Below are 25,877 nucleotides of genomic sequence, written 5' to 3' on the forward strand. Positions count from 1 at the left end.
GCTTATCACTGCCCTGCAATCAGGAGCCTGGGCACCAGTCCAAAGGGCAGATGCATCCTCCTGGGCATTGTTCATAAATTGGAAAGGGCCAGGTTGTTAAACCCGACCCTGTACTTAATTGCAATTCTGCCAGCACCCAGTTTCTACTTTCTGCTGTAGATCCAAGCAGTGGCCACCTCCCAAACCCAAGCCTGTAGGAGCGAGGGCAAGAGGGGCAGAGCATCACTGGGGGAGTGGACAAGAGGAGAAGGAAGGTGCTGCGGGGAGAGGCACCCTAGGGCAGGCACTGCAAAGCCCAGTGGGGGGGTACCTGTGGCACCCCTTGCATCCTGAGCAGTAGGTGTTTAGGTTTCTTGGCCTTGTCTGGGAAAAATGTGGGCAAATCCAACAAGATGCAGAATTTCTCCATCTCTAGCAGGGCTGGCACACAACCCACCCATACAACTGGGGTGGGGAGTAAAGCCCTCACCAGCCACACGGGTAACCTTAGCAAAAAACCACCTGATCTCAGGAGGAGCCAAAAGGCACTGACAGGCCTTCATCCATGCCATCCAGCTTCCTACCAGCCCTTTCCCTCTGCCTCCCTCTCTCCCAGGAGGACTACATCTTCTCACCGCCAACCTCCACCTTGCATCTAGATGGAAAGGAAAACACAGCCTGCTGCAAGAGTCAGGACTAGAAGATTTCAGGCTCTTTCAGTGCCTGCTTCAGTCAGGGGTGGGGGTCCCATAGCAGAAGGCAGCCTTGGGCAACACATCAGGCAGGCAGCATTTGCTGTGTTGGCTGGGCCCACAGCTCCAAGGGCAGTAACGGGTGGCTTGGCACGGAACCAATGGCTGGAATAGGGTAAAAGTTAAAAAAGTTAATGGGACAGAAAAAGAAACAGCAACCTCTAGCTTAGTTTTTCAGTGGAGGAGTGCCAAATTTTAGCAAACTACTAGCTGCGTACAACAAAGCCAGGTGTCCTCAGTCTGGAGCTACGCATAGCTGGCTGCCAGCATTGCTGCCCTGCAGATGTGGCTGGGGACACGGGCCCAGCCCACCCCTGCCTTCCAGCTGGGCTGAGATCCAGTGATCCACAGCTCCACAGTCATCCCTGGAACGATTTAGCACCTAGAGACCAGAAGGGCTTCGGGGGTACCTGGGGAATAGCTGTAGGACACAGGAGTGGGGAAGGGAGCCGGGGAGCAGCTGGTCCAGCACAGACCCACCCAGCTCTCCAGGTGGCCAAGGCCACAAGAGCAGCCGTGCAGAGATGCCGTGGGGCACGCGTGGGGAGCCCTCCGCATCCCCTGGGCTTGCTCATGCCGAATGAACCCACAGAGGATGCTGCCCCCTCCTGGGCTCAGCGTGACTTGCAGAAATTCAAGGAAACCTGGAGAGGCCTAAGACCGCTGCTTTGGGGGGCTCAAAACCCCACTTACGGGTTCTCAAACGCGTTGACTTCCCCCACCTATCTCAGTGGACACTCCAGGGACTTCTTCCGCCGAGAGCCAGGCTGCTGCACCCGCGGATGGCCTCCGAGCGCAGCCTGGGAGGGGAAGAGCAGGGCCAAGCTCGGGAGCGGTCCCTAAAGACCAGGGAGATGCTTGCTGGGATGAAAAGCAAGATGATGAAGGCCAGGGGCTGGGAAGATCTCCTGAGCCTGGGGAGGACCACGGGGTCCTTACCAACTGCGAGAGCTGCTAGCTTTTCATCTCAACTAATGATTTTCATAAATTAATTCAGTTGACAATAAAATAAATTCCCAGCCAGTTTAATTGAGCCATAACAGGGTCCTGTGCTTCCTCAGCAGGGCGGAGTAGGGATGGAGCGCTGCCAAGTCCCAGGGTGACGCCGAGACATCCCAGTGCCACCTGCAGTGGAGGGGTGTGTGTGTGTGACTGCCCCCGGCATCCCAACCCCGCGTAGCAAGGGGACAGCGGCGGCCAGAGCTCCCGTGGGTCCCCCAGGCTCTGGGGAGGTGCTGCCCCGCCGGCCCTGCCAGCCCCTGCCCCTACCCTCCCCTGCCCGGCCGGCCCTGCCCGCCCCTGCCGCCGCTCTGCCTGCCCCTGCCCTCCCCTGTCGTTGCTCTGCCCTGCCCGGGCCCTGCCTGCCCCTGCCCGCCCGACCCTGCCTGCCCCTGCACCGGCCCTGCCCCTCCCTGCCCGCACTGCCCCTGCCCCAGCCCCCCCGGCCCTGCCCGCACTGCCCCTGCCCCTGCCCGCCCCTCCCTGCCCGCACTGCCCCTGCCCCAGCCCCCCCGGCCCCGGCCCTGCCCGCCCGGCCCCTCCCTGCCCGCACTGCCCCTGCCCCAGCCCCCCCGGCCCTGCCCGCACTGCCCCTGCCCGCACTGCCCCTGCCCCAGCCCCCCGGCCCCGGCCCTGCCCGCCCGGCCCCTCCCTGCCCGCACTTCCTGCTGCCGCGGGCGCCTCCCCGCAGCCTGGGCACCGCCGGGACGGTGGCTCCGCGGGCAGCGCGCCGCACCGGGGGTGCCTGGGACCGCTGCCCTACCGCGGGACAGCGCCGGGGCACCAGTTCCACCTCTCCTGCCCCCGGGTGAGGGGGCGGCAGCAGCGAGCCCCCGCTTCCCCGCGGCCCCCCACGGACGTTCCCGGCCAGCAGAAGCTGGAGCCCGCTTCGCCGACCTGCCCGGCATGCGGACACCGACGGTGATGATCGTGGGGCTGGTGCTGTGCCCCTGTGGGCTCCTGCTGACGCTCACGGGCACGCTGGCACCCAACTGGAGGCAGGTGAGCCTCATACCCAACCAGCCCATTGACCTCGTCCTGGAGCACGGCATCTGGGACATGTGCAGAGAGCAGCAGAGCAGCCACGACCGCCGCTGCGGGCAGGCTGATGAGTTGGGCTACTTTGAGCAAGTACCCGTGCGGGTGGCCCAAGGGATGATGCCCACCTCACTGGTGCTCACCCTCGTGGGGTTGCTGGTGGCTACCCTGGGGGTTCGCTGCTGGCAGAAGGAACCACGGCACCCGCTGGCTGGGGCGGCAGGGCTTGTGCTGCTCCTCTCGGGGCTGCTGAGCCTCGTGCCTGCCTCCTGGTACACCCACGAGCTGTGGGCGCTGCCCGCACCGGCTGGCAGCACCCTGGTTGTAGGCTACAGCTTGGTGCTGAGCTACTTGGGAAGCTGCCTGGAGATCCTGGGGGGGCTGACCCTCGCCCTCAGCTTCCATCACTGCTGCAAGGAGCACAGGACCCCCAGGCTGCCCCCCAGCCCTGTGCTGGAGGCTGGGTCGTGCTCCACCGTTGGGGCTTACCATAATCCCCGGGATGTGCTGGAGGACGAGCGAGATGGACAGCAGAGGAGCACCCTGCCTTGTGACTCTGACTTCTAGCCCCAGTGCAGGGACAGCAGCGGGCACCGGCCAGCCTGGCTGCCTGGCACCGAGAGCAGTGCTGGCTCCTGCCCCTCCAGGCTATGCCCTTCCCATGGGGTACCTCGGAGCTGGCTGGAAGCAAGACCGAGGACCCGGCTTGAATCTCTGTAACGTCCTCAAAAGACTGCTGTGCTCCAAGTCCCACAGCTGTGCCAGAGCCGTGCCGGGTTGTGGACCAGCCCTGGCTCCAGCTCTTCCATGCAGCTTTTAAGCTCATCCTCCTGCACCATGCAGCAGCTTGGGCAAAGGCAGCTCCAGTGTTCCCTTGTGACCAAGGTACAGGTTAGCACCATGTAGCCTTCAGGGCTGGGAATAGTGGAGGGGAGCACCTCCCACATGTCTCTGCTCAACTCAGGGCTGTGCAAACAGGAAAATAAATGAAGGGGAGCGTGTCTATGCTGTGGGACAGTTATGGGATTTCTGCTAGGCGGGCTGGGCTGGGAGCCAGTGGACACAGGTAACCCTGGGCTTTGCCTGAAGCAGGGAGGAAAGGTCTGTAGAAGGGGACAGGTAGCTTTTTAGCACCTTCCTTAAGGACTTTTCCCCCATGGTCAAAAATCAGCTCTGGAAGAAGTTTCTCTTTCCTTGAGTACAGCCACTTTTGGGGGGCAGAGATCACAGGGGAATAAAAATAGCACGTATTTCCCCTTTCCTCATCAGCTTGGTGGGAGGCAGTAAAACTGGTCTCACTGGTTTGTAAGGGACACTCAGGAGGTCACAGCTGCACTATAAAATCCTGCTTGGCACCCTGCATAACAGGGCAAGAGCTGAGCCAGCTTCCTTGCAAGTCTATTCAGCCAGATTTCTGCCCCAGGTGAGCCCAAAGCACCCTGGTCAGCAAGCCTTGCTGCAGGGGGAGGGTGAATCAAGATGCCCTGAGTGTGGTTAAGGGATGGTACAGGATGCACCCTGCAGCAGGAGATCAGATTCAGGTGGCTCAGAGAGTTTGTCAGGGTTGGAGACTTCCCGAAAAACCTCCCAAAGCTTTTTGCTCTGGACTGCAAGTTCTCTAGAGCTTAGAAATCTGGGAAGAGCAAACCAACCTCTCCTCCCCGGCCCACACACAAACTACAATGGCACTAGAGGTGCTGCACAATGTTCCTTTATGAAAATACAGTGTTCGGGTGAGATGGTCCCTTCCTCAGCGGGGCTGGCAGCTCCTGCAGAGATCGTAGACAGGTGCATCAGGGATGAGTCAGAGCCAGCCTCCCTGGGCACACCGGGCACCTTGGCACAGGGCCTCCGGCCACAGGCGGAGGGGACAGCCCCTGTACCAGCTAGACTCCAGGCACCCCCAGGTCTTGTCCCTCTTCCCCAGCTTGCCTCAAGAGTGGGCACCATGCCAGCACTGGGCCTGGGGAGGGATCTGCATGGCGGGTGGGTGTGTGTGTGGGGTGCTGGGGGTGTCCTTGGGGCACCCCAGCATGGCAGTGGGGTCCCTACCAGGGCCTCCACCAGATGCTGCTCACCTCTTTCCCATCGTAAGCTTCATTCACAAAGGTATCACTCTTGGGGGGAAGCTCTTCCTCCTCATCCTCTTCCTCAGGGTCACTTTCGCGATGGTACAAGGTCAGCACCCGAGTGGAGGCAGTGCTTGAGGTCCTGGGGAGAGAAAAAAAAAGTACCTTGATGATGGCCTGGCCATCTTCTAGAGACGGGGCAGATCCCAAAGTCCTGCCACAACCCCTGGTAATAGCCTGCTGGGGTGACTGGAAGTTTCCACGTAGCCCAGGAATGCCCCAGGACACCATGCTGTCCCTGGGCAGGGAGACCCTGTCCCTCTCCAGCCCCAGTTGTACCAGGCACGGTCGAGCCCCAGAGCTCACCTCCTCCGCCCGTCCCGCCTCCGCATGTAGGCCAGGGCCCCCACAGCAGCAGCAGTGAGCAGCAGGAGCACAGCCACCCCCAGGACGATAGGTCCTGCCACGGGCTGCACCTCTGCCTCCTCGCAGTAGTCGCCACGATAGCCCAGGGCACAGTGGCAGGTCACTCGCCCAGCCTCGATGGCGCAGTCCCCACGCAGGTTACACGTTTCGCTGCTGCACGGCATGGCCCCCAGCACCTCCTCAGTGCTGGGGGGTTCCAGGAAGGGCTTTCCATACTCCCATGGGCCAGAGGTGGTGGGCAGGCTGGGGCCGGGCTGCCGAGGCTTGGGTGCAGCTGTGGGTAAGGCTGGTTTTTGTTCTTCCACATGGGACATTCCTGATGGTGCCACCACGGGGACCTGTGTTCCCATCTCTATGGAGGGACCTGGAGGGAGATCGGCAGAGACCCAGGTGAGACCCCCTTTCCCAAACTGGGAGACACTGGGCAGAGCCCCCCTGTGCCCAGCCAGGCCCCCCTGTGCGCCCCGGCTGTGGGCAGGCACTCACAGTCAGCCTCATCAGAGCCATCAAGGCAGTCGGGGCGCCCATCGCAGACCTGCTCTCTAGAGATGCAGCCCTGGAGGTCAGGGCAGGCCTGGAGCGGGGCTCGGCAGGGCAGTGCCAGCGTGCACGCCACCCCACGCACCAGGTGGTAGCCGGGGGAGCAGCGGCACAGCCGCCCTGTGGGGTTGGGCAGGCACAGCTGGGCACAGCCCCCGTTGTTCTTTGCACAGCCGTTGGTGCCTGCCAAAACAGCACAGGTTAGCACGGTCGTTGCAGGGCATGGCTCAGCCCCCTAGATGCCCCGGGCTGGGGCAGCCCCAGACCCACCTTCCTGTGAGAACTGGCTGTAAATCCTCATGGCGACCAACTCCTGCTCCATGGGGAACCACCAGCTCTCAGCCCGCTCCAGCCGACTGTGCCAGATCTTGCTGGAACCTGGAGAGACATGGGGTCAGCATTGCTGCACATCCCCCTACAAGGGTGCAGGGGGTGGGAGGTGGGGTCCCCCAGCCTGCCCTTCACCCCGGGGAGGGGCAGCCTGCACCCCACAGGGACTGGCAGAGACCCCTGTGTCCTGGTGCCGTAGGAGGAGCCGGACAAAGCACAGCAGATGGACTCGCCATTGTTTGAGGTCGTGCTCCAGAGCAGGAAGCCTTCTCCGATGGCAAAGAGCGAGAGGCCGTGCAGCCCTTCCCGCACCACACGATAGTGGGATCCATTCAGCTCAACGCTGCTGATGGTGCCTCTCTCTGCAGGGCACAGATGTGGGGACATCAGATGGGGGGGCACAGAGGGCTCCAGGCTGCCCCTCAGGGCTGTGCCAGGCTGTGCCCTGCAGACTGAGCGCCTGCACCACTGCTGGCCCTAGCGATGCCCCGGCCCAGCCCACACTCACCACAGTCCGCCCAGTACAGCCGGGTGCCAATACCCCCGAAGGCAAGGCTAGTGGGAGCCCAGGCTTTCCTCCAGACGGCTCTGCGGTTGGTGCCATCCATGGCTGCGCACTCCACCGCAGCGCCCGGCCTGCGGCTGCCAGCCGCCGTGACAAAGCACATGCTGGAGGCACGAGGGCTCAGCGCCAGCCAGGCGGCACCCTGCAGCCCCTTGCTGAGCAGCTCCAGGGCCCACCGTCCCCCGGGAGCTGCCACATGGATGCTGGGCGGCTGCCCCCCAATCCAGTACAGGTTCCCACTAAGCCAGTCCAGGGCCAGGGATGTAACGGTGCCCTCCACAGCCACCACCAGCTTCCAGGACAGCCGGCCCCAGTCCTTCAGGCGCAGCAATCCGATGGAGTCGCCCCCCACCTCTGCAAAGTACAGGCTTTTGTCTTTCACCGAGTAGTCGATGGCTGACAGGCGGCCCACCTTGGCCAAGGGCAGGGCCTGGTGCGGGGGAAGGCCTTGGGATCCAGCCGTCGTGGGCAGGTCCTTCAGGTAGACCTGGAGGAAGGAGGCAGCACTAGGAGGGGGACCCCACTCTGACAGCAGGAGGACAGCAGCCCCCAGGGCCAGCTCCAGAGGACAGTACCTGTGTCACGGCTGCCGGTGACACCAGGAGGGCAAAGGCCGAATCATGGAGGGGCAGGCAGGTGGTCTCATTGGTGGCCAGTGTCAGCCCAGTGGGGCAGCGGCACTGCCCAGCACGCCCGGCGCTCAGCAGGCACAGGTGGGAGCAGCCACGTGCCGCACAGGGGTTGGGGACCATAGGGCGCAGGGCTGGGTGCATCACCTGCGGGAAGGGCAGCCTCAGCCTCACAGCCCCGTCAGCACCCAGCAGCGGGGCTGAGCACAACTGACACCACGCTGTGCTCCCGAGGCCCAGGCACAGCCCAGCTGGGGCAGGACGGTGAGGCAGAGATGCTCAAAGAGGACCAGAGACCCTTGACCACAGGTACCGCTGCCCAAGGGCCGTACAGAGGTCCAGAGTGCTCTGCACTCAGAGGACAGCAGGGTCGTGCAGGGTCTGAGCCCCAGCAGAGCCGGAGCAGCAGGGTGCAGGGATCCCCCCCGTAGGTACCTGGAGGCCATGGGGCTGCCCATGTCGCTTGAGCAGCACGGTCCTGTTCTTGCCACTGGCCTTGTCCATGTGCTGCACAGACCATGCCTTCCTCTCTGACCAGTAGAGCTGTTCCTCGCACACCACCGCCGCAAAGGGGCTCCGGACCCAGCTCAGGTGCAGGACCTGGCAGAGAAGCCATGAGCGCCCAACCCCAGCCCCCGTCAGGGCCCCATAACCAGAGCCCCACCACACACCTTCACACTGGTGCCATCCAGGTGTGCAGAACCGACACTACCCAGCTTCTCATCCAGCCAGAAGATCCTCCAGGTGGGAAGGTCGAGGGCCAGTGCTGTGGGCCAGCCCAGCCCCTGGGCCAGCAGCACGTGCCGCTGACTCCCATCCATACTGGCCTTCATCAGCCGCGGGTGGCTCCCCACTTCTGACCAGTACAGCAGCCTGGCGGGAAGAGAGGTGCTGGCCCCTGGACCTGCCACAGCACGATCCCAGTACCAGGGCAGCCCAGAGGAGCAGTGTGGAGTTCCCATCCCATCCGGGACACACTGAGAGCTCCCCAGGACAGGACAGGTGCCTGGGTTCCTTCTTCCCCAGTTGCACAGCCCCCGACAGCACCCGGGTGAGGCCATCCCAACTCTTCCCCACCCCATCACCTGCCTCTGTGGAAGAAAATGGGGCAGGGATGGCAAGGAAGTCCCCAAGCCTTCCTGTCCCAGCCTTACCCTGCCAGAGGCTGAAGCACAAGGGAGTGGGGCTGGTCCAGATCTCCATCCATCACCACAGTGTAGTCTGGTATCCCTCGCCAGGCAGCCCCCAGGTGAGTGGCCAGCACCTGCCCTGCTGCCCCATCTGTCCAGTACAGGTTTCTCCCAAGCCAGTCCACTGCTATACAGTCTGATCTCACACCTGCAATGCTCCCAAGAGTCAGCACCCATGGGTTACAGCTGCATGGCCTTCTGGCACAATGCTCCCAGCCCACGTCCCCTCCATCCCAGGAGCTCCAGCTTCCCCCAGCCCTGCTCCCACCAGCACCTCTCCATGGAAAGGGACACAGTCTGGCACCCCGCTGCTGCCTGGAGATCGCACAGCCATGGAGATGCCGGCCCTGCTAACCTCACGCTGTCACAGCCCACCTTTCACTACTGTGCCTTTCTTGCCCAAGTCAAGGCCCTGCCAGCGGATGCTCTCTGTGGCCAGGTCCATCCAGAAGACTTTCCTCTCCACCAGGTCATAGTCGAGTGAGAAGACAACGCGATCCTTGTCAGTGGCCAGCAGAATCTCCCAGTGCCCACTCCGCAAGCCATAGGAGAACAGCTCTGACTGCACAGCCACCAGCAACATGGGCTCTGGTCCTGGAGCAACACAAAGCCACCCGGACCCTGCTCAGCACTGGTGGCCCTGCAGCCCCAGCGCATGCAGGCAGGGAACATGGCACTCGCAGGCGTCGGAGCCTGCTGGGACTTGGCCCTACTGCACAGCACGCTCCCCAGCTAGTGCAGGTAGATTTGCTGACTGGCCACGGGCTGGCAAGCAGCAGCTCACAGCTGAGTGGGGCCTTGGGGGCCACGTAGCAGAGGGGACAGGGCCATCTGCAGGACTACAAGGCTCCCCATGGGGAGCATGCACAGGGGGACAGGTACCCACCAGCTCCTGGTGTACCCTAGAGCGCCAGGGACACTCGGCACTGCTGAAGCGCTGGGCTTAAGCAGGGCTTACCGGTGAGTTTGCAGACACGGCCGTCGGGCTCCAGCAGGTAGCCAGGGAGACAGGCACAGCTGTAGGACCCCGGCGCATTGAGGCACGTTTGGCTGCAGGCTCCATCACCCCGCTCCACACACTCATCTATGTCCACACAGGACAGACCGTCCTCGGCCAGGCGATAGCCTGGGTCACACCAACACCGCTGTGGGGAAAGGGACTGTCAGGGTACCCCCCTGGGGACACATGAGGCATCCTCCTGCAGCTGGACCAGGGCAGCATGACGGGGCAAGCCCCTGGCCCAGGGCTGCTGACACTCACAGGGCCCTGGGGCGAGGGGTAGCAGAGGTGCGCGCAGGACCGCTGGCAGGGCACAGAGCAGTTCCCCCCCTCATCTGAGCCATCCACGCAGTCCTGCCGTCTGTCGCACACCAGGGATGCATTCAGGCAGGCCCCCAGCCCACACGGGTACTCGTGGCTCTGGCAGGGAGCAGGCTGGCCTGCAGGGACATGCGGGGAAGGCTGCCCTGAGCCTTGTCCATCAGCTCCCTTTGCTCAGCTGGGGCAGAATCAGTGGCTCCCACAGGGTGCCTCAGAGCTCACTGCAGTCACGTCCAGAGCTGTGCCTGCAGTCTGGCTTCAGGCTATCCTAATCCCAAGGCCACCAGCCCTACAGGCATCACAGCTATCTAGGGCCTGGAGCCACCACAGATGCTGAGAAGAGGCCTTTCACCTCGGCACAGACACATACCCCCTCCCTCCATGCTGGGCACCCACCAGCCACCCCCAGGTGAGACACAGAGGGGATAAAAGCAGGGTCTTGCTCACAGCCAGCCTCGTCGCTGCCATCCGTGCAGTCACGTTCCCCATCACAGCGCCAGACATCAGGGATGCACCCACGGCCATGGGAGCATCCCCACTGCTGGTCCCCACACGGCTCTTCCTCCCAGGGACAGCCCTGCAAGAACAAAGGGTGAACAGGGCCACCAGCCCTCCTGGGAGCGAACGGGGACATGCTGTGTCCCCACCACCCCACTCACCTGCTCATCTGTGCCGTCCCCACAGTCAGCAGTACCGTCACAGCGCCAGGCCTCTGGCACACACTCCTTGCTGTGGGGACATGCCACCTCACCGGTGCGACAGAGCAGCGGCCGGGGCACGGTGCAGCCTTCCTCATCCGAGCCGTCCCGGCAGTCATGGTCTCCATCACAGCGCAGGGCCAGGGCCACGCACTGCCCACTCCAGCAGGAGAACTCAGCCGGGCCACACTCCTTCGGCACTGTGAGCAGGGACAGGGCTGAGCAGGGGCACCATCCCTGTCCCCGTCCCCATCCCACCAGCACAGACATGGCACTGAGCAGGGCACGGCTCCTCTGGCTGCTTGGCAGGTTGCCTCAGGCAGTGCCTGCTCCTGGACCCACGGGAAACCTGGTGCACCCGGCTGTGGGGGCAGACCACCCCCAGAAGCCCCCATCCCATCCAGCCCCAGACTCTCACCACAGCCCTGCTCATCGGTGTAGTCCAGGCAGTCGGCATGGCCATCGCACAGCCAGCTCTCGGGGATGCAGCGGGTGGCGGTGTCACAGCGCAGGGCGCACTCCGGTGTGGGGCTCCAGCAGCCTGTCTCATCTGAGGCGTCAGGGCACTGTGGCGTCCCATCGCAGCGCTCCCTGGCCTCAATGCAGGTGGCTCCGCTGGCACAGTGGAAGGCTCCTGGGGAGACAAGGGGCCTGGCTAAGTCTGCAGCAGGCAGCCAGGGTGCCCAGACCCTCTGCTAGCCCCCCAGCAACCTAGACTGGCTCCACACTGCAGCGACAGGGCTTGATCCCTCCCTAGTCAGTGCATCTCTGACAGCCTAGCTCCCGAGCAAGGTGACCGAGGCAGTCTCAGCTCAGCCACATCTAGGTCACTGCAAGCAGTGGGGCCAGCCCTGTCCCCTTCTGACAGGGCCTCCAGCCCAGTGCCAAGCTCAGAAGAAACCAGTATGCCACATCAGAAGCATGCCACATCACAAGCACCAGAGCCCAGGACACACTTAGACCTTCCCAGATCACGATCCCACCAACCCCACCAGAAAGCAGCCATAAGCCCTGGTACAGGGCAACCCAGCTGTGCAGGTGACTGAAGAACGGCTCCTACCTGGGGTGTCACAGAGCTGAGCACACCTGTCCTCATCAGAACCATCTGCACAGTCCTTCTCCCCATCACACACATACTCTTGGGCCACACACTCGGTGCCATCATGGCAGGGCACGTGTGTGCGAGGACAGGACAGATGGAGAACTGGGGTCAGGGGGTGCGCAGAGCTGGACGGGAGGGGTGGGGTAGGTGGTACTACCCGTGCAGGACTGGTTGGGTACTGGGTGGTAGCAGCTGCTCTTGGGGCAGAGGTCTTGGCTGGCAAGGACCGAGTGGTGGCGGTGGTACTGGTGGTGGCTGGCCGCACAGTGGTGGTCTTGGTTGGTGTGGTCCGGGCAGTGGTTGGTGCAGGGGTGGTCTTGGTTGGTGTGGTCCGGGCAGTGGTTGGTGCAGGGGTGGTCTTGGTTGGTGTGGGCTGGCTGGCAGTTGTTGGTGTTGTGGTAGCCTTGCTGGTTGGTGGAGGAGTAGTGGTGAGTGCAGTGGTGGTCTTGCTTGGTGTAGGTCTCCTGGTGGAGGTTGCGGGCTGAGCAGCAGTGGTGCTTGTGGTTGTCTTCATAGGGATGGTCACAGGTGGAGGGAGTGGCAGGGCAGACCCCTTGCTTGGTGGCACTGGCAGAGGCACAGGCATGGGAACATGAGCCTGGATTTGGGGCTGTGCCCTCCCCACAGCCTGGGCACCTCCAACAGCACCCGGCATGGCCACCAGCAGCCGGGCACCCAGCCCCAGCTCAGAGCAGTACAGCCACCCAGCCCCATCAGGTACACCACCAGCACCAGGCACAGCGCCAGGGCCACTCTTACCAGCCTGCAGCTCTGAGCCCACGAAAGCCACCACTCCCTGCACGCCTGCTGCCGGCACGGACAGCAAGAGGGCCAGCGTCCTCCGGTCCCACAGCAGCAGAGCTGTCCCGTTTGCCGACACCAGGTATGGCTCGAAGGCAGCCACGAGGCCGTGGGACCAGCTGGGTGCCAGGGTGACTGCTTGCCGCTTGGTCAGACTGAGCGCCCGCAGGCCTGTGGGGCAGAAGTATGGTAGGACCCTGGGGCCTGCAGGAACCCCTTGTGGCTCACCCCACGCCCCCAAAGCCCACAGCTATGGCAGGGACCTCATGGCTGAGGCCAGGGGCTCGGCCATGGGACAGAGGCTGTCCCACGAGCACCCCACTGCCCAGGCAGGGACCTGCTGCATGTAGGACATGGCTGTCACTCCTGCCTGTGGTGACTGCCTCCGCTCTCTGCTCCAGATACCGCCAAGGCTCACCCAGGGCTGAGCTCCAGAGCAGGGTGAAGGCTCTGCTATCCATGGCCGCAGGCAGGTCTCCAGGCCACGTTTCGTTCCAGACATCCCACGGAGCACCTCCAGACAGGCTCAGCTGCTGCAGGGGCTGCCCACGGGCTAGCCAGTACAGCGTGCCCCGCCGCCAGTCCAAGAAGAGGTGCTGGATGCTGCTGCGAGCACGGTGCAGGATGCGTGGGGACATGTCAGATGCCCGGATCACCCCGATGTCCCTCCGGTTACATGCAAGCCAGTACAGGTCCCCTGAGCGGATGTCCACACGGGCAGAGCAGACTGGGCAAGAGTAGGTGAGGGAGCAGTTACGGGGCTGTCCCATGACCCTTCTCCTCCACCTGGGTCCCCCCTGCCCCTGAAACATGCACAGCTGCCCAGTGCTTTGGCACGGCCTCAGTGTGGGCGCCATGGGACTGCTGTGCTCTGCACCCAGGAGACTCTCAGGTCTCAGGGAGCACCAGGAAGGGCAGCGTGCCCTCTGCCACTCCATAGGGTCTCACCTGGCAGCCTAGTCGCAATGGCCTCTCTCCTGCCAGGGTGCCCCACAACACGCAGCAGCGTCCCATAGTCATCTGTCCCGTAGAGCACTGACCTCTGCCAGTCCACATCTTGCAGGTGGAGTGGCTCCTTCCACTCCTGCACCCGTCTGCTGTGTGCTCCAGGACCCACCTGCACCAGGAAGATGGCCTCCCCTGATGCATACACGATGGACAGCTCTGCAGGGTACAAGGGCAGTGTGTGAGCATGGCCCCAGGGGCAGTGGATGGGGTTGCCAGCATGAACAAAGAAATGTAACAGCACTGGTGTGTGCTGGGAACATCATCCCATCCCTCTGACTCCCACAGGGATGCATCCCACCCCAGACAGCCAAGCCCACCTTGCAGACCCTGCTCACCTGTGCACTTCCCCGAGGGCAGGAGGAAGAGCCCCTCTGGACATGCACACTTGTAGCCCCGAGGGTGCACAGGGGACAGGAGGCAAAGGTGACTGCACAGGCCTGGAGCACACGCAGCAGTGTCCCCTGGGAGAAAGGGAACATTAGAAGCTCAGGCAGCCATGACTCCCCCTGCCCCCGCCCCCCCTCCCGATCCCCAAAAGCCACAGGCTGTCCTGGGGCTACATACGGGCCCCAGGCAGGGTAGTACTGTCACATCAGGTAGGAGGGCTGAGCTCTACCCAAAGCCATGGGACTCAGCAGCTTTCCTAGGGGTTCATATGTCCCCTCTGGCGCAGCTCCTCGCCACAGAACCAGGAGAGCCATCGCGCAGGTCCTAGCGATCTCCAGGACCCAGCACAGCTTCCCCTAGCACCCAGCGAAGTGGCAGGGGTGCTGCCAGCCCTGCACTGGTGTGGACGCCCAGCAGGGTACTCACGGGGAGGCTGCTGCAGTGCGTGTAACACAGAAAAAGCTGAGACAGGGGCACGGAGCAACACTGCGTGCTCCTGTGGAGAGGTCCAGGTGGATGACACCAGCTCTGTGCCATCGGTCCAGAAGAACCGGCTCTCGAACACAGCCAGGCTCAGTGGCTCCGTGTGGCTGCGCAGAACACCAGGAAAGGAGTGGCGCCCGCTGCCATCTATCCGCAGCGTCTCGATGGACTGGGGACAAGGCAAGGCACAGTGACCATGTGGCACCCCCACACCCAGGCACTGTCCACAGCCACAGGGGCTCACAGAGGCTTCTTCCCCCCTCCCAGCCCAGGGACATGGGCCAGACCTGGGCATGGCTCCCTGCTTGCACCCATGCCTTGGCCATAGCCACAGGGGAACAAGGACCACCCTCCCCACTCCCACCCCATCGCCTGCCAGCACCTGGGTGGTCAGAGCCCTGCTGCCCCACATTCCTACCTCCTTGTACTCGCTGATCCAGTACAGCCTGCCAGCCACATGGTCCAGATTCAGCCCCACAGGCTCCTCCATGGACACCACTGTGAGCTCCCGCCGGTTTGACCCGTCCATGCCGGCTGTAGCAATGACTGTTCGGCCCCTCGGCCCGCGGTTGACCCAGTACAGTGACCTGGGGGCAGGCACTAAGCACCCACTTCATGGCATAACACCAGTGCTGCCACAGCCCCACAGCAGGCACAACACAGCACCGGCATCGCGCGCTGAGGAGCGCGGAGCCAACCCTAGCTTACTCGCTCCTCACCTTGCAGCTGGGTGCACTGTCAGCTGCTCTGGTGCCACATCCTTCCCCAGCACTGTCACATAGCCCCGACCATCGCCCAGTGCCGCACAGATGGCTGCAGGGTGGCTGCTGGCCCAGTACAGCTGCCCAGTGAACCAGTCCACAGAGATGCTGTTCACCTCCCCAGCATCTGCAGAGACAGAGCAGTTTAAGGCACACTGTGCTGCTCTAGGCTGGGAGGCAAAACCCAGGCTGACTTTTCCTCTAGGGAAAAGGCAGGGCTGAGGTGGCAGACCAGCTCTCAGCACCCTCGCTCCTCCTCACCTGCATATAGGGGCTGTGTGCCCTTTCCCGGGTGGCGAGCACGGAGCTCGCCCTCCTCTGTCAGCCAGTAGTAGGTTTCTCGGAGCAGGTCATACACCAGGGCACGGGGTTCGGTCTCAGTGGAGAGCAGGGGCCGGTAGGCTTGGGTCCGCACATCCAGAAGGGCTAGGTCCTGCCCCACAGCCACCAGGACCTGTGTCGCGTTGTCTGCCAGGGCAAGGGAGATGTCACCCGGTTAGCAGGGATGTGGTTAGCTGGGGGCACTGCCCAGCCCCTCAGACAGCCGGGGCTCCCCAGCAAACCCTACCTGCCACTTCGCAGGTGGTGCCATGCCACAGGGTGTAGCCCTGGAGGCAGGCACAGCTGAAAGCGCCTGGGGTGTTGTGGCACAGCTGGCTGCAGGGGCTGTACTCCAGGGAGCACTCGTCCACATCTGTGGGGACAGGCACAGCCAAGAGCCTGCCGCGTGGCTGGCTAGCTACTCCCAGACAGCACTCATGCTGCTCCCCAGGGACCACGGGCAAAGTTCCCTAGATACCAGCACCTGGGACCCAGCCCCGTAATGCACCAGCTGCCGCTGGGATGTCACCCAGACACAACCTTTGCGGGCCCAGGCATGACACACGGGTAGCAGCAGGGATGAGGCAGGTGTTCCTGCATAAGCACCGGCTCTGGCGGGACCCCACTCTCAGTGTGTGCCCAAAGCGTGTGCAGCCTGTCCCCTCCTTACCAGCACAGCTCTGCCCGTCTGCCTGCAGCTCCCAGCCAGCCCCGCAGGAACACTGCACTCCCCAGTGCGTGTCAGCACATGTCTCCATGCAGCCCCCATTGCGTACAAAGCAGCTCCGACCTGCAGGGACACAGCGGAGGGGTGACAAGACACAGGACAGTCCTGTGGCTGCCCCCGGCCCCAGCCACGTGGGCAGTGGCCAGCAGCTCCACGCAACTCACCACATGTGCTGGGCTCATCGGTGCCGTCCAGGCAGTCATCCTCATCATTGCACATCAAGGACTCCAGGATACACTTCCCCTCGTCGCACCGCACCATGCCAGGTGGGCAGGGGGCTATGGCACACACAGCTCATGTCAGGAGGGCAGACCGATACCAGGTGGGCACAGGGGAAGCCATGGGTCCCAGACTTCTGGGGAGGCCCCGCAAAGCACAAACAGGTTCCTGGGATGCTTGCCACCATCCCAAGGGGAGCTGAGGCCCAGGAAGGAAAAGTACCCCCTGCCTCACACACGGCCTAGGCAGGTCTTGCCCCACTGAAGAGCATCCAGCAGGCTTGCTTACCGCAGACGTCTTCATCCGATGAATCGCCACAGTCATCAACCCCGTTGCACTTCCACTCAGCCATGATGCACACCCTGTTCCTGCACTGCCACTGCCCAGGCAGACAGGGCTGCTGGGGACACCCCTCCTCATCCCAGCCATCCTCACAGTCCTGGTGCCGATCGCACAGCTCCCAGTGTGGGATGCAGTGGTGGGTGCCGGGACATTGCACCTTCTTTGCTCCGCACACTGAGGGAAGACAGCAGCACTTGCACCGTGCCCTGTGCCCCCAGCCACCCACACTCGGCGTCCCCAGCAGAGGCTACATACCACAGTCCTGCTCATCAGAGCCATCCAGGCAGTCAGCAGCACCGTCGCAACGCCAGCTGCTAGAAACACACCGGCCATCGTCACACTGCCAAACATGGGGGTCTCCACCACAGGCAACATCTGCAGGGACAGCACCCCATCACAGGGACCAGCACAATCACAGGGGTCCCCTTCATCCTGGCATGGGGCAGGTACCAGCAACGCCCAGGGGGCTCTGCCACTGGGCTGACCCACAGCAGCCCCCAACAGGGCTTTCTGGCGTGGGATACAAGAGGCGTCCCCACGCCACAGACATCCCCCAGGAGCTCTGGGGCACACAGGTCCCTGCAAGGTGCCACACTGGAGCCACTGGCAGAGCCAGCAAGGAGTGAGGTGCCACTGGCCTGCCCCCCCCAACCCCAGGAGCACCAGGGTCCCTCAATGCCTGCATAGCGCAGCCCCCCGCAGCCCCCCCACGAGAGGGGAGGGGTGTCAGCTTCCCCCGCTCACCACACTGCTCATCTGTCCCGTCAGGACACTGCCGCTCGCCATCGCAGAGCCAGGGAACGGGGATGCAGCGGTCACCGCAGGTGGCCTGGCGTGAGGCTGAGCACGTTGGGCCGGCGGGCGCTGCGGGAGGGAGCCGGGGCCGCCGTCAGCCCGGGCGGCTGCACCAAGACCCGCTGCGATACCCCCCCCCCCCCATCAGCTCCCTGCGCGGGGGTCCCGGCACAGCCCCGCGGACGGGGGTCTGATCCCAGCCAGGGGCACCCCAGGACCGCCTGCGGGGCTGCGGGAAGAACTGCAGCCTCTCGCTCCCCCCCAGGGATGGCAGGGACCTCCAAGCCCCCTAAACAGCGGGACGGGGCTCCTCGGGGCGCAGGGACCCCCCCAAGCTCTCAGGGCCGGCAGGATGCCACAGGGGGCAGGGACCCCCCAGCAGCCCATAGCGGGGGGCTGCGAGCATCCCTGAGGCGGCGGGCGCCCACCGCAGCCCCTCGGGATGGGACCGAGTCCGATGCCCCCCCTCCCTCCCGGTCCCTGCTCACGGGCGCGGCGGGTCCCGGCGCCGGCGGCGATCCCGGCCAGCAGCAGCGGCGGCGGCAGGAGGATGCTGAGGAGCGCGAGCAGCAGGCGGAGCGGCGGCGGGGGGCGGCCCATGGCGGCGGCGGAGGGGCGGCTCCGGGGACCCGGCCGGCGGAGGGGAGCGCGCTGCCGCCGCCGTCGCCTTTATGCCCGGTCGCGGGCAGCCATTGGGCACCGCGGGCACCGCCCGCCCCCGGCGGAGACCCCGGCCCGCCCCGCCACCGCGGGGGCTGCGCCGGGCTGCCCGGGGGGGGCTCCAGGCGGGGGCCGGGGGCCGGCGGGCGCGGGCGGGGCAGGTGCGGCCCCAGGCCGGGCACGCTCGGGGCCCCGCCGCCCCCCAAGAGCCGGGGAGGGGGCGCGGAGGGTCCCCGGGCCCCCGCGGGCTGCCCCGTCCCGCCCCGTCGGGCCGCTTTATCGGGCGGGGGTGTTGTGGGAGCCCGGCCGTGTGAACCGGGCCCGCCGCACCTGCTCGGCCGTGGGAAGGCGGCGGCAGCCTTGAACGCGGGGACAGTTCCCGAAAACACGGCCCGGGGCTGCGCCCGGCCCTCGACCTTGAGGGCTGCGAGGAAGCCGCTGGAGCACAACAAGAACAGAAGCAGCGGCTGAGGGAGGAAAACAGCCCAGCAAGGGGATAAGGCAGCTGCCGCCTCCTGGGAAAGGAGCCCTCTCCCACCGGCCACCTCCCAAGGCGAGGAGATGGCCCCGGGGGCTGGCAGGTCCCCTCGCTCCGCACCGGGGGGAAGCTGCCCCTCCGCGGCGCCTGGCTGGCCGCCTGGCTGCACGTGGTGGCATGAGTCTGTCCGCCCCCCAGAGCCGCCCGCGCCTCAAGCACCCCCAGCACCCGCGGGTGCTGCGCACTCGCCCTCTCCAGCCTGCCCACGCCAGCTCCCTGCGTGCCAGCTGAACCCGGGCAGTTACCGCCGCGGGTACGCGCTTGCTGGCACCGCTGCCTGTCTAGGAGGTGTTCAGGCACACGCAAGGGGCACTTGCTCAGGAATGGAACACTCCGGGATGACCTCGGCCACGCTGTGCAGGAGGCCACGCACCAGCCACGGGGCCGGCACAGGAAGGGCCCCGGCACAGCCAAGTCAGTTGGGAGCTCAGGGCAGAGGCACTGTCTGGTAGAGGGAAAGACCAGGGTGTTGCACAGCTCTGGGTCAGGTGGCCCGGAGCACTGGCACAAGGGAGATGTCCCAGGCCCATGACAGCCAGAGAGACCATTTGTCCCAGGCTGCGGGTGCCCTGTGAGCACTAGGTGCCCCCCTGCACCGACAGCATCGCAGCACAGCCCTCATATACGCCCCTACCAGTGCTGCAGCCCAGGGGGCAGATTCACCCAGCTGTCCTGTGTGGCAGCATCCCAGCAGCCCTGGGCAACTGGTTTCCCTGGGCGCTCCCCAGGGAACACAAGTGTGCAGGTCCCAGGGATGACGAGCATCCCTTGGGGCAGGGACACCAGGCAAGGGCATCCTAGGCATTGGGGAGGGAGTGGAAAGGACGGGTGGGTCCACAACAGAGCAGGATCCAGGCACTCCCACACCACGCAGAAAGCCCCGATGCCTTCGTCACCCCTTCAGGCTGGCGCTGAGGGCTGTGGTCGATCCTTGGGGATCTGCCCCATCTCAGGGGCCACCCCAGCTCTGCCACCCCCAGCATAGCCTTTTCTGCCCGTGATGTCCAGCACTGCCTCTGCCCCAGCACTGAGCCGATACCACTGCGAGAGCCAACCCAGGGAAGGGGATAAAGAGACTCCCCCCAAGTGCAACACTTCTGTGATGGGAAAGAGGAGGAGAGTACTTTGGGCAGGACACAGCAGGGACCCTTCTGCCTCCCTGGAGCGCCCAGCACATATAGTCCTTTTCCTGCTTTCTATACCCTTTCCTCACATTGGGAAGGGGCCATGACAGCCTGCCCAGGTGGATGTGCAAGCCCCTAATAGTTCCCTGGGCTGGGGGTTGCAACGTGCACCGCTGAGAGACTAGCAGGCTTTCCTTGCCCACATGTGCTTGTGTTCAGTTGAATTCCAGCATAGCCTTTGCCTTCCCCTGATACCAGGCTCCCCCATAGTGTCACCACACCACCTAAGCAGTAACTCCTCAAAGCAGCTGGCTGGGAAAGCCAGGTGACAGCGGAGAAACTGTGGAAAAGGGTCCAGGAGTTAGTGGGTGCAGTAGAAATCCCTGGTGCATCTGAGTATTAGCTTGGGGAAGCTGGGGCAGCAGTGATGGAGAGGACACTCTGTGGCCAGCCTCTTAAATTGCAGGAGGTTTTTTTGAAAGCATGATTTAAGTCAAAGTATTTGAAATAGACGTGTATATATATATATATATATAAGAACATACAGGTATATGTATACACAGACAGTGGCCCACTGTACACGATTACATTCATATGCACATACAGTGGTTTTCGCTCTTTGAGGTATGGAGGCTTTTTGCCCCAACTTCTGGAGAGATTTGTTGGATATTCTCAGGTTTTTCCTTTACAATTCAATCAGTTGGGAAGTCTCCTCACTGACATCTGGGTTCTCCCTTCTTTGTCTCTAAAAGCCAAGGGGGGCTTGAAGACAGCAGAATGCTCCCACCAAAGTGATGAGAAGGAGGGGAAAAAAAAATTATCTATGCTCACTTGAGCAGCAGCATGCAAAATGCTATACAGAAGTCCAGCAATATGACCCAGTAAGTGCAAAATAACATTTTCACCTTTAAGTATTCCTAGTACAGCAAACATTTCTTTTTCAAATATTCAAAGGCAGTTTCACATTGAGTAGTGTGATCTATTTTATATTGTTCACAAAGTTACATGTATCCTTTCTCTATGACTGATCAGATTCTCTTCTCATTATTGGTGTAAGAAGTTTTAAACCATTCCCATTCCGTTCCAGTAACTTTTAAGCACTCTCTTCCTAAAGATAAGGGATATCATACTTGTAAAAAAAAATAAAACTAAGTGGGACACTCTGCCTCACAGCAGTTATTAAGCTACAGCAACCTTGTTCCCATAAAGAAAGAACAGTTCTACTTGATTCTGTGATTTGTGTCTGTGCTCAGAATTAAATTGCCTGCAATCTGTTGTCTAAAACTTATCTCAGCAGAAAAACTGGATTTCATGAAACACTCATTTTTTTCCTATGAAAACATCTTATTCAATGCTTAAGTTACTAAAAACAAATTTTCAGAGCATTCCAAGGATTTTTAATAAAGGTATTTTTCATTTCAGTTTCAAAAACTGAAGCTTTCTCCAGATAACAAAAATCCCTTTTCAATCCTGAACAAACAGGCTGAATGCTTTGTGCCCAAGAACTACAACTCCTGCTTTAGGGTCTGGCTCACCGCAGCCCAAAGCATCAGCCACACTGACCACAAAGTCCCAGTGATACTTGCAGAGTGGTGCCCCAGTGCTGGAAGATTCCCTGACATACCAAGTAATCCCAGTAACTCTGGCCTGTGACAGCCTTGCAAAGTGGGTGGCAGATGCTCTGCCAGAGGGATGGGAAGTGAGCGGAGACTTCATCCTTCATTTGACATTTTTTGATCTTGCTTTCTTGGCAGCATTGTCTTTCTGTTCCTTAAACATCCCTCCAACCTATACCCTTGTGGCCGGCACACATGCCCTGCACCAGCCCCAAAGCAAGCAGCAGCAGCTGCCTTGGTGGGTATTTTAATGAGCAGTGAAGTGGTGGTACCACAAACGGTACCTCCAGCTTCCAAGAGCCTCAGCACAAGCAGGAGGAGCACCAGCGCTGAGACCTGTGGGCAAATGCTTCCACCTTCCCAAAGGCCAAGCAGCTCTGGAAAAATAAATTTACAAACCTAAGGCACTGCCAAGGAGAACTAGGAAACAGTAGCACATGCTGTAATGCAGCCTGTCAAGAAACTTGTCAGCATCCTTTATCATAGTACTTTTCCATTAATTAAAAGGGTTAATTTTGAAAGGAATGATATTCACGCCATCTGGAGACTGATTTTATGAATGCACTAAGGGAACAATTTCTTGCTCTCAGTAGTAACAACAAGAGTTATACCGCTCTCATCACCCTGGAAGGTGTTAGAAACTTGATGCATTTGCCCTCACACCTTTTGTTTCAGAACGGAGCAGGAGAGGACGATCTTTTCAAGCAGCAAGTGAATTATCAGGATCAGGAAAATAAGCCAGTTTTGACTTCTTTCACTGGGTCTGCAAAATAAACCCAGAAGGTACGGATCAGCGCTCAAAAGGGTCTAAAAAGTTTGGTTATTAAAAAAACCCAAACCACCAAAACCCAAACAAAACACACTGTAGGCATGGTTGCATCTCCCTCACATCCTTGCCATTCTGCTCTTTCCCAGCCCGGTGAGAGCTGGGGAAGATGGAGAGGGAAATCAGGACCCCCGCTTACAGATGCCACAGCCCCCGCACCGTGTCCCGTCAGAGCGTCACACCCGGGACCCGCCGGTGCTGCCTGTCCCCGCCGCCACTGGGGAGCAGCAGAAGGCTGCAGGAGGGCCCTGCCTCCTCCTCTTGCTCTTCCCAGGCTCTGCCAGTTATCCGTGAGACCTGGGGAGAACGGAGAAGGAGCTCGGGACCTCCGCTCGCAGATGCCACAGCCCCCGCCCAGCCTCGCAGCATCCCCGTCGCGCATCCCGCATCCCTGGCTGGGGAGCTGGGACAAGGTGACCCAGTCTGCTAGGAGGCCGTGGGTGATGGGGGCTGGGAAGGGGGAGAGGGGTGTCTCCTAGCCATGGTAGCTCTGACCTGGCTCTGGTCCTTCCACCTTGTGAGCTAGAAGCAAAATCACTGTCAGCCCACACCAAGAGGCCAGAGGCATCTCCCCAGGGTCACAGGCATGAGGTCTCTCTGGGGGGTAGCTGTGCTAGTAGGACATTAGGGCCTCCCACCTGGTGAAACACCCATTTGTGCGTGCATATATACATACACATATATATGCATCTGTCCACATAGATTCATACGCCTCTATATGGCTGTTGAAGGATTGTTTCGAATCCTTTGATACCCTGCTCCCCTGAGCTGCCCCCTGCCAGACAGGTCCACGAGGTCAGTTTAATCCTGGACACGATATTTAAAGGACAAAGTGCTTCTGTCCCCCCTTGCTGCAGGTTATGGCCAAGAGCGTGGGAAGGTGGGCAGCACACCCACGAGCAGCTGAGTGTCCCTTGCGTGGATGAGTGGGATTCCCTGCAAGGATTAAGCAATGCCATGGCTGGATAAGTGGCAGTGTTCACTGCCGCTTATGACTGCGGGCTGAATTTGTCATTATGGATGTCTTGTCAGCTCTCATGAGCAGCAGCTGACCCTTCATTGTCTCCTCTGGCCTCACGTCTATGCCCCACCATGCTTTCTGGCACAGCACTGCCACTTTTCACAGCAGTCACATTGTCACACACACTTCTTGCTCACCCCTCCAGCCAGTCCTGCTTTCAATCAAGCTGCCACCTCACCCCAACATGTTCCAACCCTTCATGGCCATGACCTAGCAGGCCTAATCAGGACCAGGAAACTTGGAGGCTACTTGCCCCAGAATAGCCACACCTTGCTCTTCCCCAAACAGAAGTAAAGCTCTTTGCAAAAAACAGTGCCAGAGGTCTTCCTTTCTATTCTGTTCTCTCCTTAATAGCTCCAAGTTCCTCCTTGCCCATACCCCACCTCTGGTTCTGCACTCAACGCACAAAGTGAATACCCCTGCCAAAGACACACTCTCATTGTGTCCTTTGGCTGAGCTCATTAACTAACAGTAAAAAACCAAACAACGAGAAAGGGTCCTTGTCTTCCAGAAGCAGCAAACCCAGCATTGCAGATACCCATTAGCATGATATCACTGGTTTTAGCTGCTTAATAAGGCATACCAAGTAAAATAACTGTCTTTATCAGCTCTTCTCTAGATTCTCAAGAAAAGATCTGATTCATCATTACTTGGAAAACTGGAAAAAGTAAAGCCTGGCTTTAACACGCCCCTAGAACAGTTCCTTCCCACCTAGCTTTGACTCAATTTCTTTTTTTAGAAGGGAATTTGGCTTTCTGATTTCCAATAGTCTGCAAATTTTTCCTCCTTCTCTGTATGCCAAAGGCTACTAGGTACTTGGCTACTGCCACTAGCTGCAGCCTGAGCAGGGACCAGCTCATACACATCATGGCTTCTCGTCCAGCCTGCCTATGCATGTTCCCTCCATGAACATCACGGTGCATGTTGTGATCTGGGTACGCTCCATCCTCACTGCCAGAAGCACGGTTAGTGCCCCGGGTCAGGACGTCGTTGCCCTGGAGTCACTGATGCCTGCTCTCAGTGTTTGCTGTAGAACTTCACCTACTTTGGTCCAGACCTGGGGCAGCAGTGCAGCCCACCACCATGTGAAGCACACTGTGAAGGCACTTACGCACGGAGCAACAGCAAACCTCATCCTCTGCCAGCACTTCCAGGGCCACTTCTTTAATGACTCCAAGCAGTACTGAGAGCTGCAGGAAGACAAAGGAGGCTATAAAACAGCCCAGCCTGCCCTCCTCTCAGGCTATCACAACAGATCTTACTTGCCAGTGAGCAATAAAGCATTATAACCCTGGGACAGCCTGTGCTTCACACATCACCTCCCTTTCTTGTTCCCCACGGAGCTTTGAAGATTAAGGGGGAAAAAAAGCCACAAAGAAAAAGAAATGATGCTTAAGGAGAGAGCTAGGAAAATATGCAGTTCTCCCCAAAACCTCACCCAGGTTCCAGTGATCAGCATTTCTTGAGCCAGACAAGGTGTCTCCATCTAATAGCACTTGATGGCTTTTTCTTCAAGGTATCCCTTTTTGAACTCCTGCAAACCCCAATATCCCACAACAGGGACTTCCTCCTCTCAGCCCTGCACTGTGGGAAGAAACCAGCTGAGCTTGCTCCCTTGTACAGAACACCCAAGAGCTTCACCTGGTGAAAGACAGTTCCTCCTTCCCTGCTTACAGCTGCGCCTCATCCATCCTCTCAAGGCTGAATAACCCTACCCCGTTCCTGGTGTAGAAACTATCCCAGGCCTTTACAAATCCTTGGTGCTCTCCTCCGGCACTGGGGAGATCATAGCGGTGCAGAGCATCTGATATGTGGGCACACCGTAGTACGCTGCTGCAAGTGGCTTTTCCATTTTGTTCCTTTCCTAGCCATTCCTAAAGTCTCCCTCAGACGTGGTAGGGGTTAATCCATCCCTTAGCATCTGGAGAGCCGCAACTAGCAGCCAGGTGCCAGCAAAACAGGTTATCCCCACTGCTGGCATACCTGCACATCTTCCTGTTCTGTGCTCTGCTGGGATAAGGTGTGGCCAACCTCACTTCAGCCAGAAAGGGAGCTTCTCACCTTGCACCTTCAGCTTGGGTTTGAGCACAAACCCAGTGCAAATCCCAGATGTAGCATTTCATTTACAGGAGTACCCCTTCCATCTCTGCCTCTACCACTGGCAGTGAGTTGCCATGTATTTCCAGGCTAATCCTTGTCCTGCAAAAGCTCTTCAGAGTCATCCAAGAGCATGTTGTGTTGGACAACTGAGTTACCTCAACCTGGCTCACACGAGAGAGGTGAAAAGACCTGGTTAGTGCTGACCATGAAATCACTCCCATTGCCTTGCAGGGTGCTGCTTTTCAGCATCAGCACTTACACCTACTGGAACAGATGGCATGGTGCACTTCAGGGGAGAGAATGGCAAGTGCTGGAGACCCCAACTACTTTAAAATAGATGCATTTGTGGTTTTCTTCATTACAGCCCATTCATGTCTTCCTTCTTGATTGGTAGTGCTGGAAATAATATTAGCTGCATGGGAAATGTGCCTGGCTGTCTGCTTCCCATACCCCAAGGGTGTAGAAGACACCTTTCGGTGTGGGGTCCCAGGAATGGCATGCTAACATCAG

At 60.6% G+C, this 25,877-nt stretch overlaps 4 protein-coding genes across 4 annotated transcripts; 1 reads left to right on the plus strand and 3 right to left on the minus strand.

Annotated features, from left to right (window-relative positions):
- The first annotated feature begins 2,421 nt into the window (after positions 1–2,421).
- CLDN23 (claudin 23) lies at positions 2,422–3,753 on the plus strand. Its single transcript, XM_056348823.1, has one exon. It carries the CDS (start codon positions 2,637–2,639, stop codon positions 3,333–3,335), a length of 699 nt encoding a protein of 232 aa, XP_056204798.1. The 5' UTR covers positions 2,422–2,636; the 3' UTR covers positions 3,336–3,753.
- Positions 3,754–4,816: 1,063 nt separating this feature from the next.
- LOC130143732 (protein crumbs homolog 2-like) lies at positions 4,817–6,203 on the minus strand. Its single transcript, XM_056326601.1, has 4 exons — positions 6,074–6,203; positions 5,750–5,986; positions 5,204–5,627; positions 4,817–4,979 (listed from the first exon to the last, which is right to left on the minus strand). Exons 1-4 carry the CDS (start codon positions 6,123–6,125, stop codon positions 4,817–4,819), a joined length of 876 nt encoding a protein of 291 aa, XP_056182576.1. The 5' UTR covers positions 6,126–6,203.
- On the minus strand, positions 6,142–8,812 carry LOC130143737 (low-density lipoprotein receptor-related protein 4-like). The gene is made up of 7 exons (XM_056326607.1): positions 8,482–8,812; positions 7,999–8,200; positions 7,763–7,927; positions 7,274–7,474; positions 6,642–7,185; positions 6,312–6,495; positions 6,142–6,181 (listed from the first exon to the last, which is right to left on the minus strand). The coding sequence occupies exons 1-7, from the start codon at positions 8,532–8,534 to the stop codon at positions 6,142–6,144; spliced, it is 1,389 nt and encodes a 462-aa protein (XP_056182582.1). The 5' UTR covers positions 8,535–8,812.
- Positions 8,813–8,856: 44 nt separating this feature from the next.
- Positions 8,857–18,082, minus strand: LOC130143739 (prolow-density lipoprotein receptor-related protein 1-like). Its single transcript, XM_056326609.1, has 20 exons — positions 17,971–18,082; positions 16,943–17,062; positions 16,634–16,861; positions 16,291–16,404; positions 16,070–16,189; positions 15,647–15,772; positions 15,340–15,546; positions 15,037–15,205; positions 14,736–14,904; positions 14,261–14,486; positions 13,388–13,603; positions 12,858–13,166; positions 12,398–12,610; positions 11,597–12,205; positions 10,955–11,170; positions 10,498–10,736; positions 10,286–10,415; positions 9,779–9,957; positions 9,476–9,662; positions 8,857–9,111 (listed from the first exon to the last, which is right to left on the minus strand). The coding sequence occupies exons 1-20, from the start codon at positions 18,080–18,082 to the stop codon at positions 8,882–8,884; spliced, it is 4,119 nt and encodes a 1,372-aa protein (XP_056182584.1). The 3' UTR covers positions 8,857–8,881.
- Positions 18,083–25,877: the final 7,795 nt, after the last annotated feature.

The sequence above is a fragment of the Falco biarmicus genome, chromosome 1 (genome assembly GCF_023638135.1).
Source record: "Falco biarmicus isolate bFalBia1 chromosome 1, bFalBia1.pri, whole genome shotgun sequence".
NCBI lineage: Eukaryota > Metazoa > Chordata > Aves > Falconiformes > Falconidae > Falco > Falco biarmicus.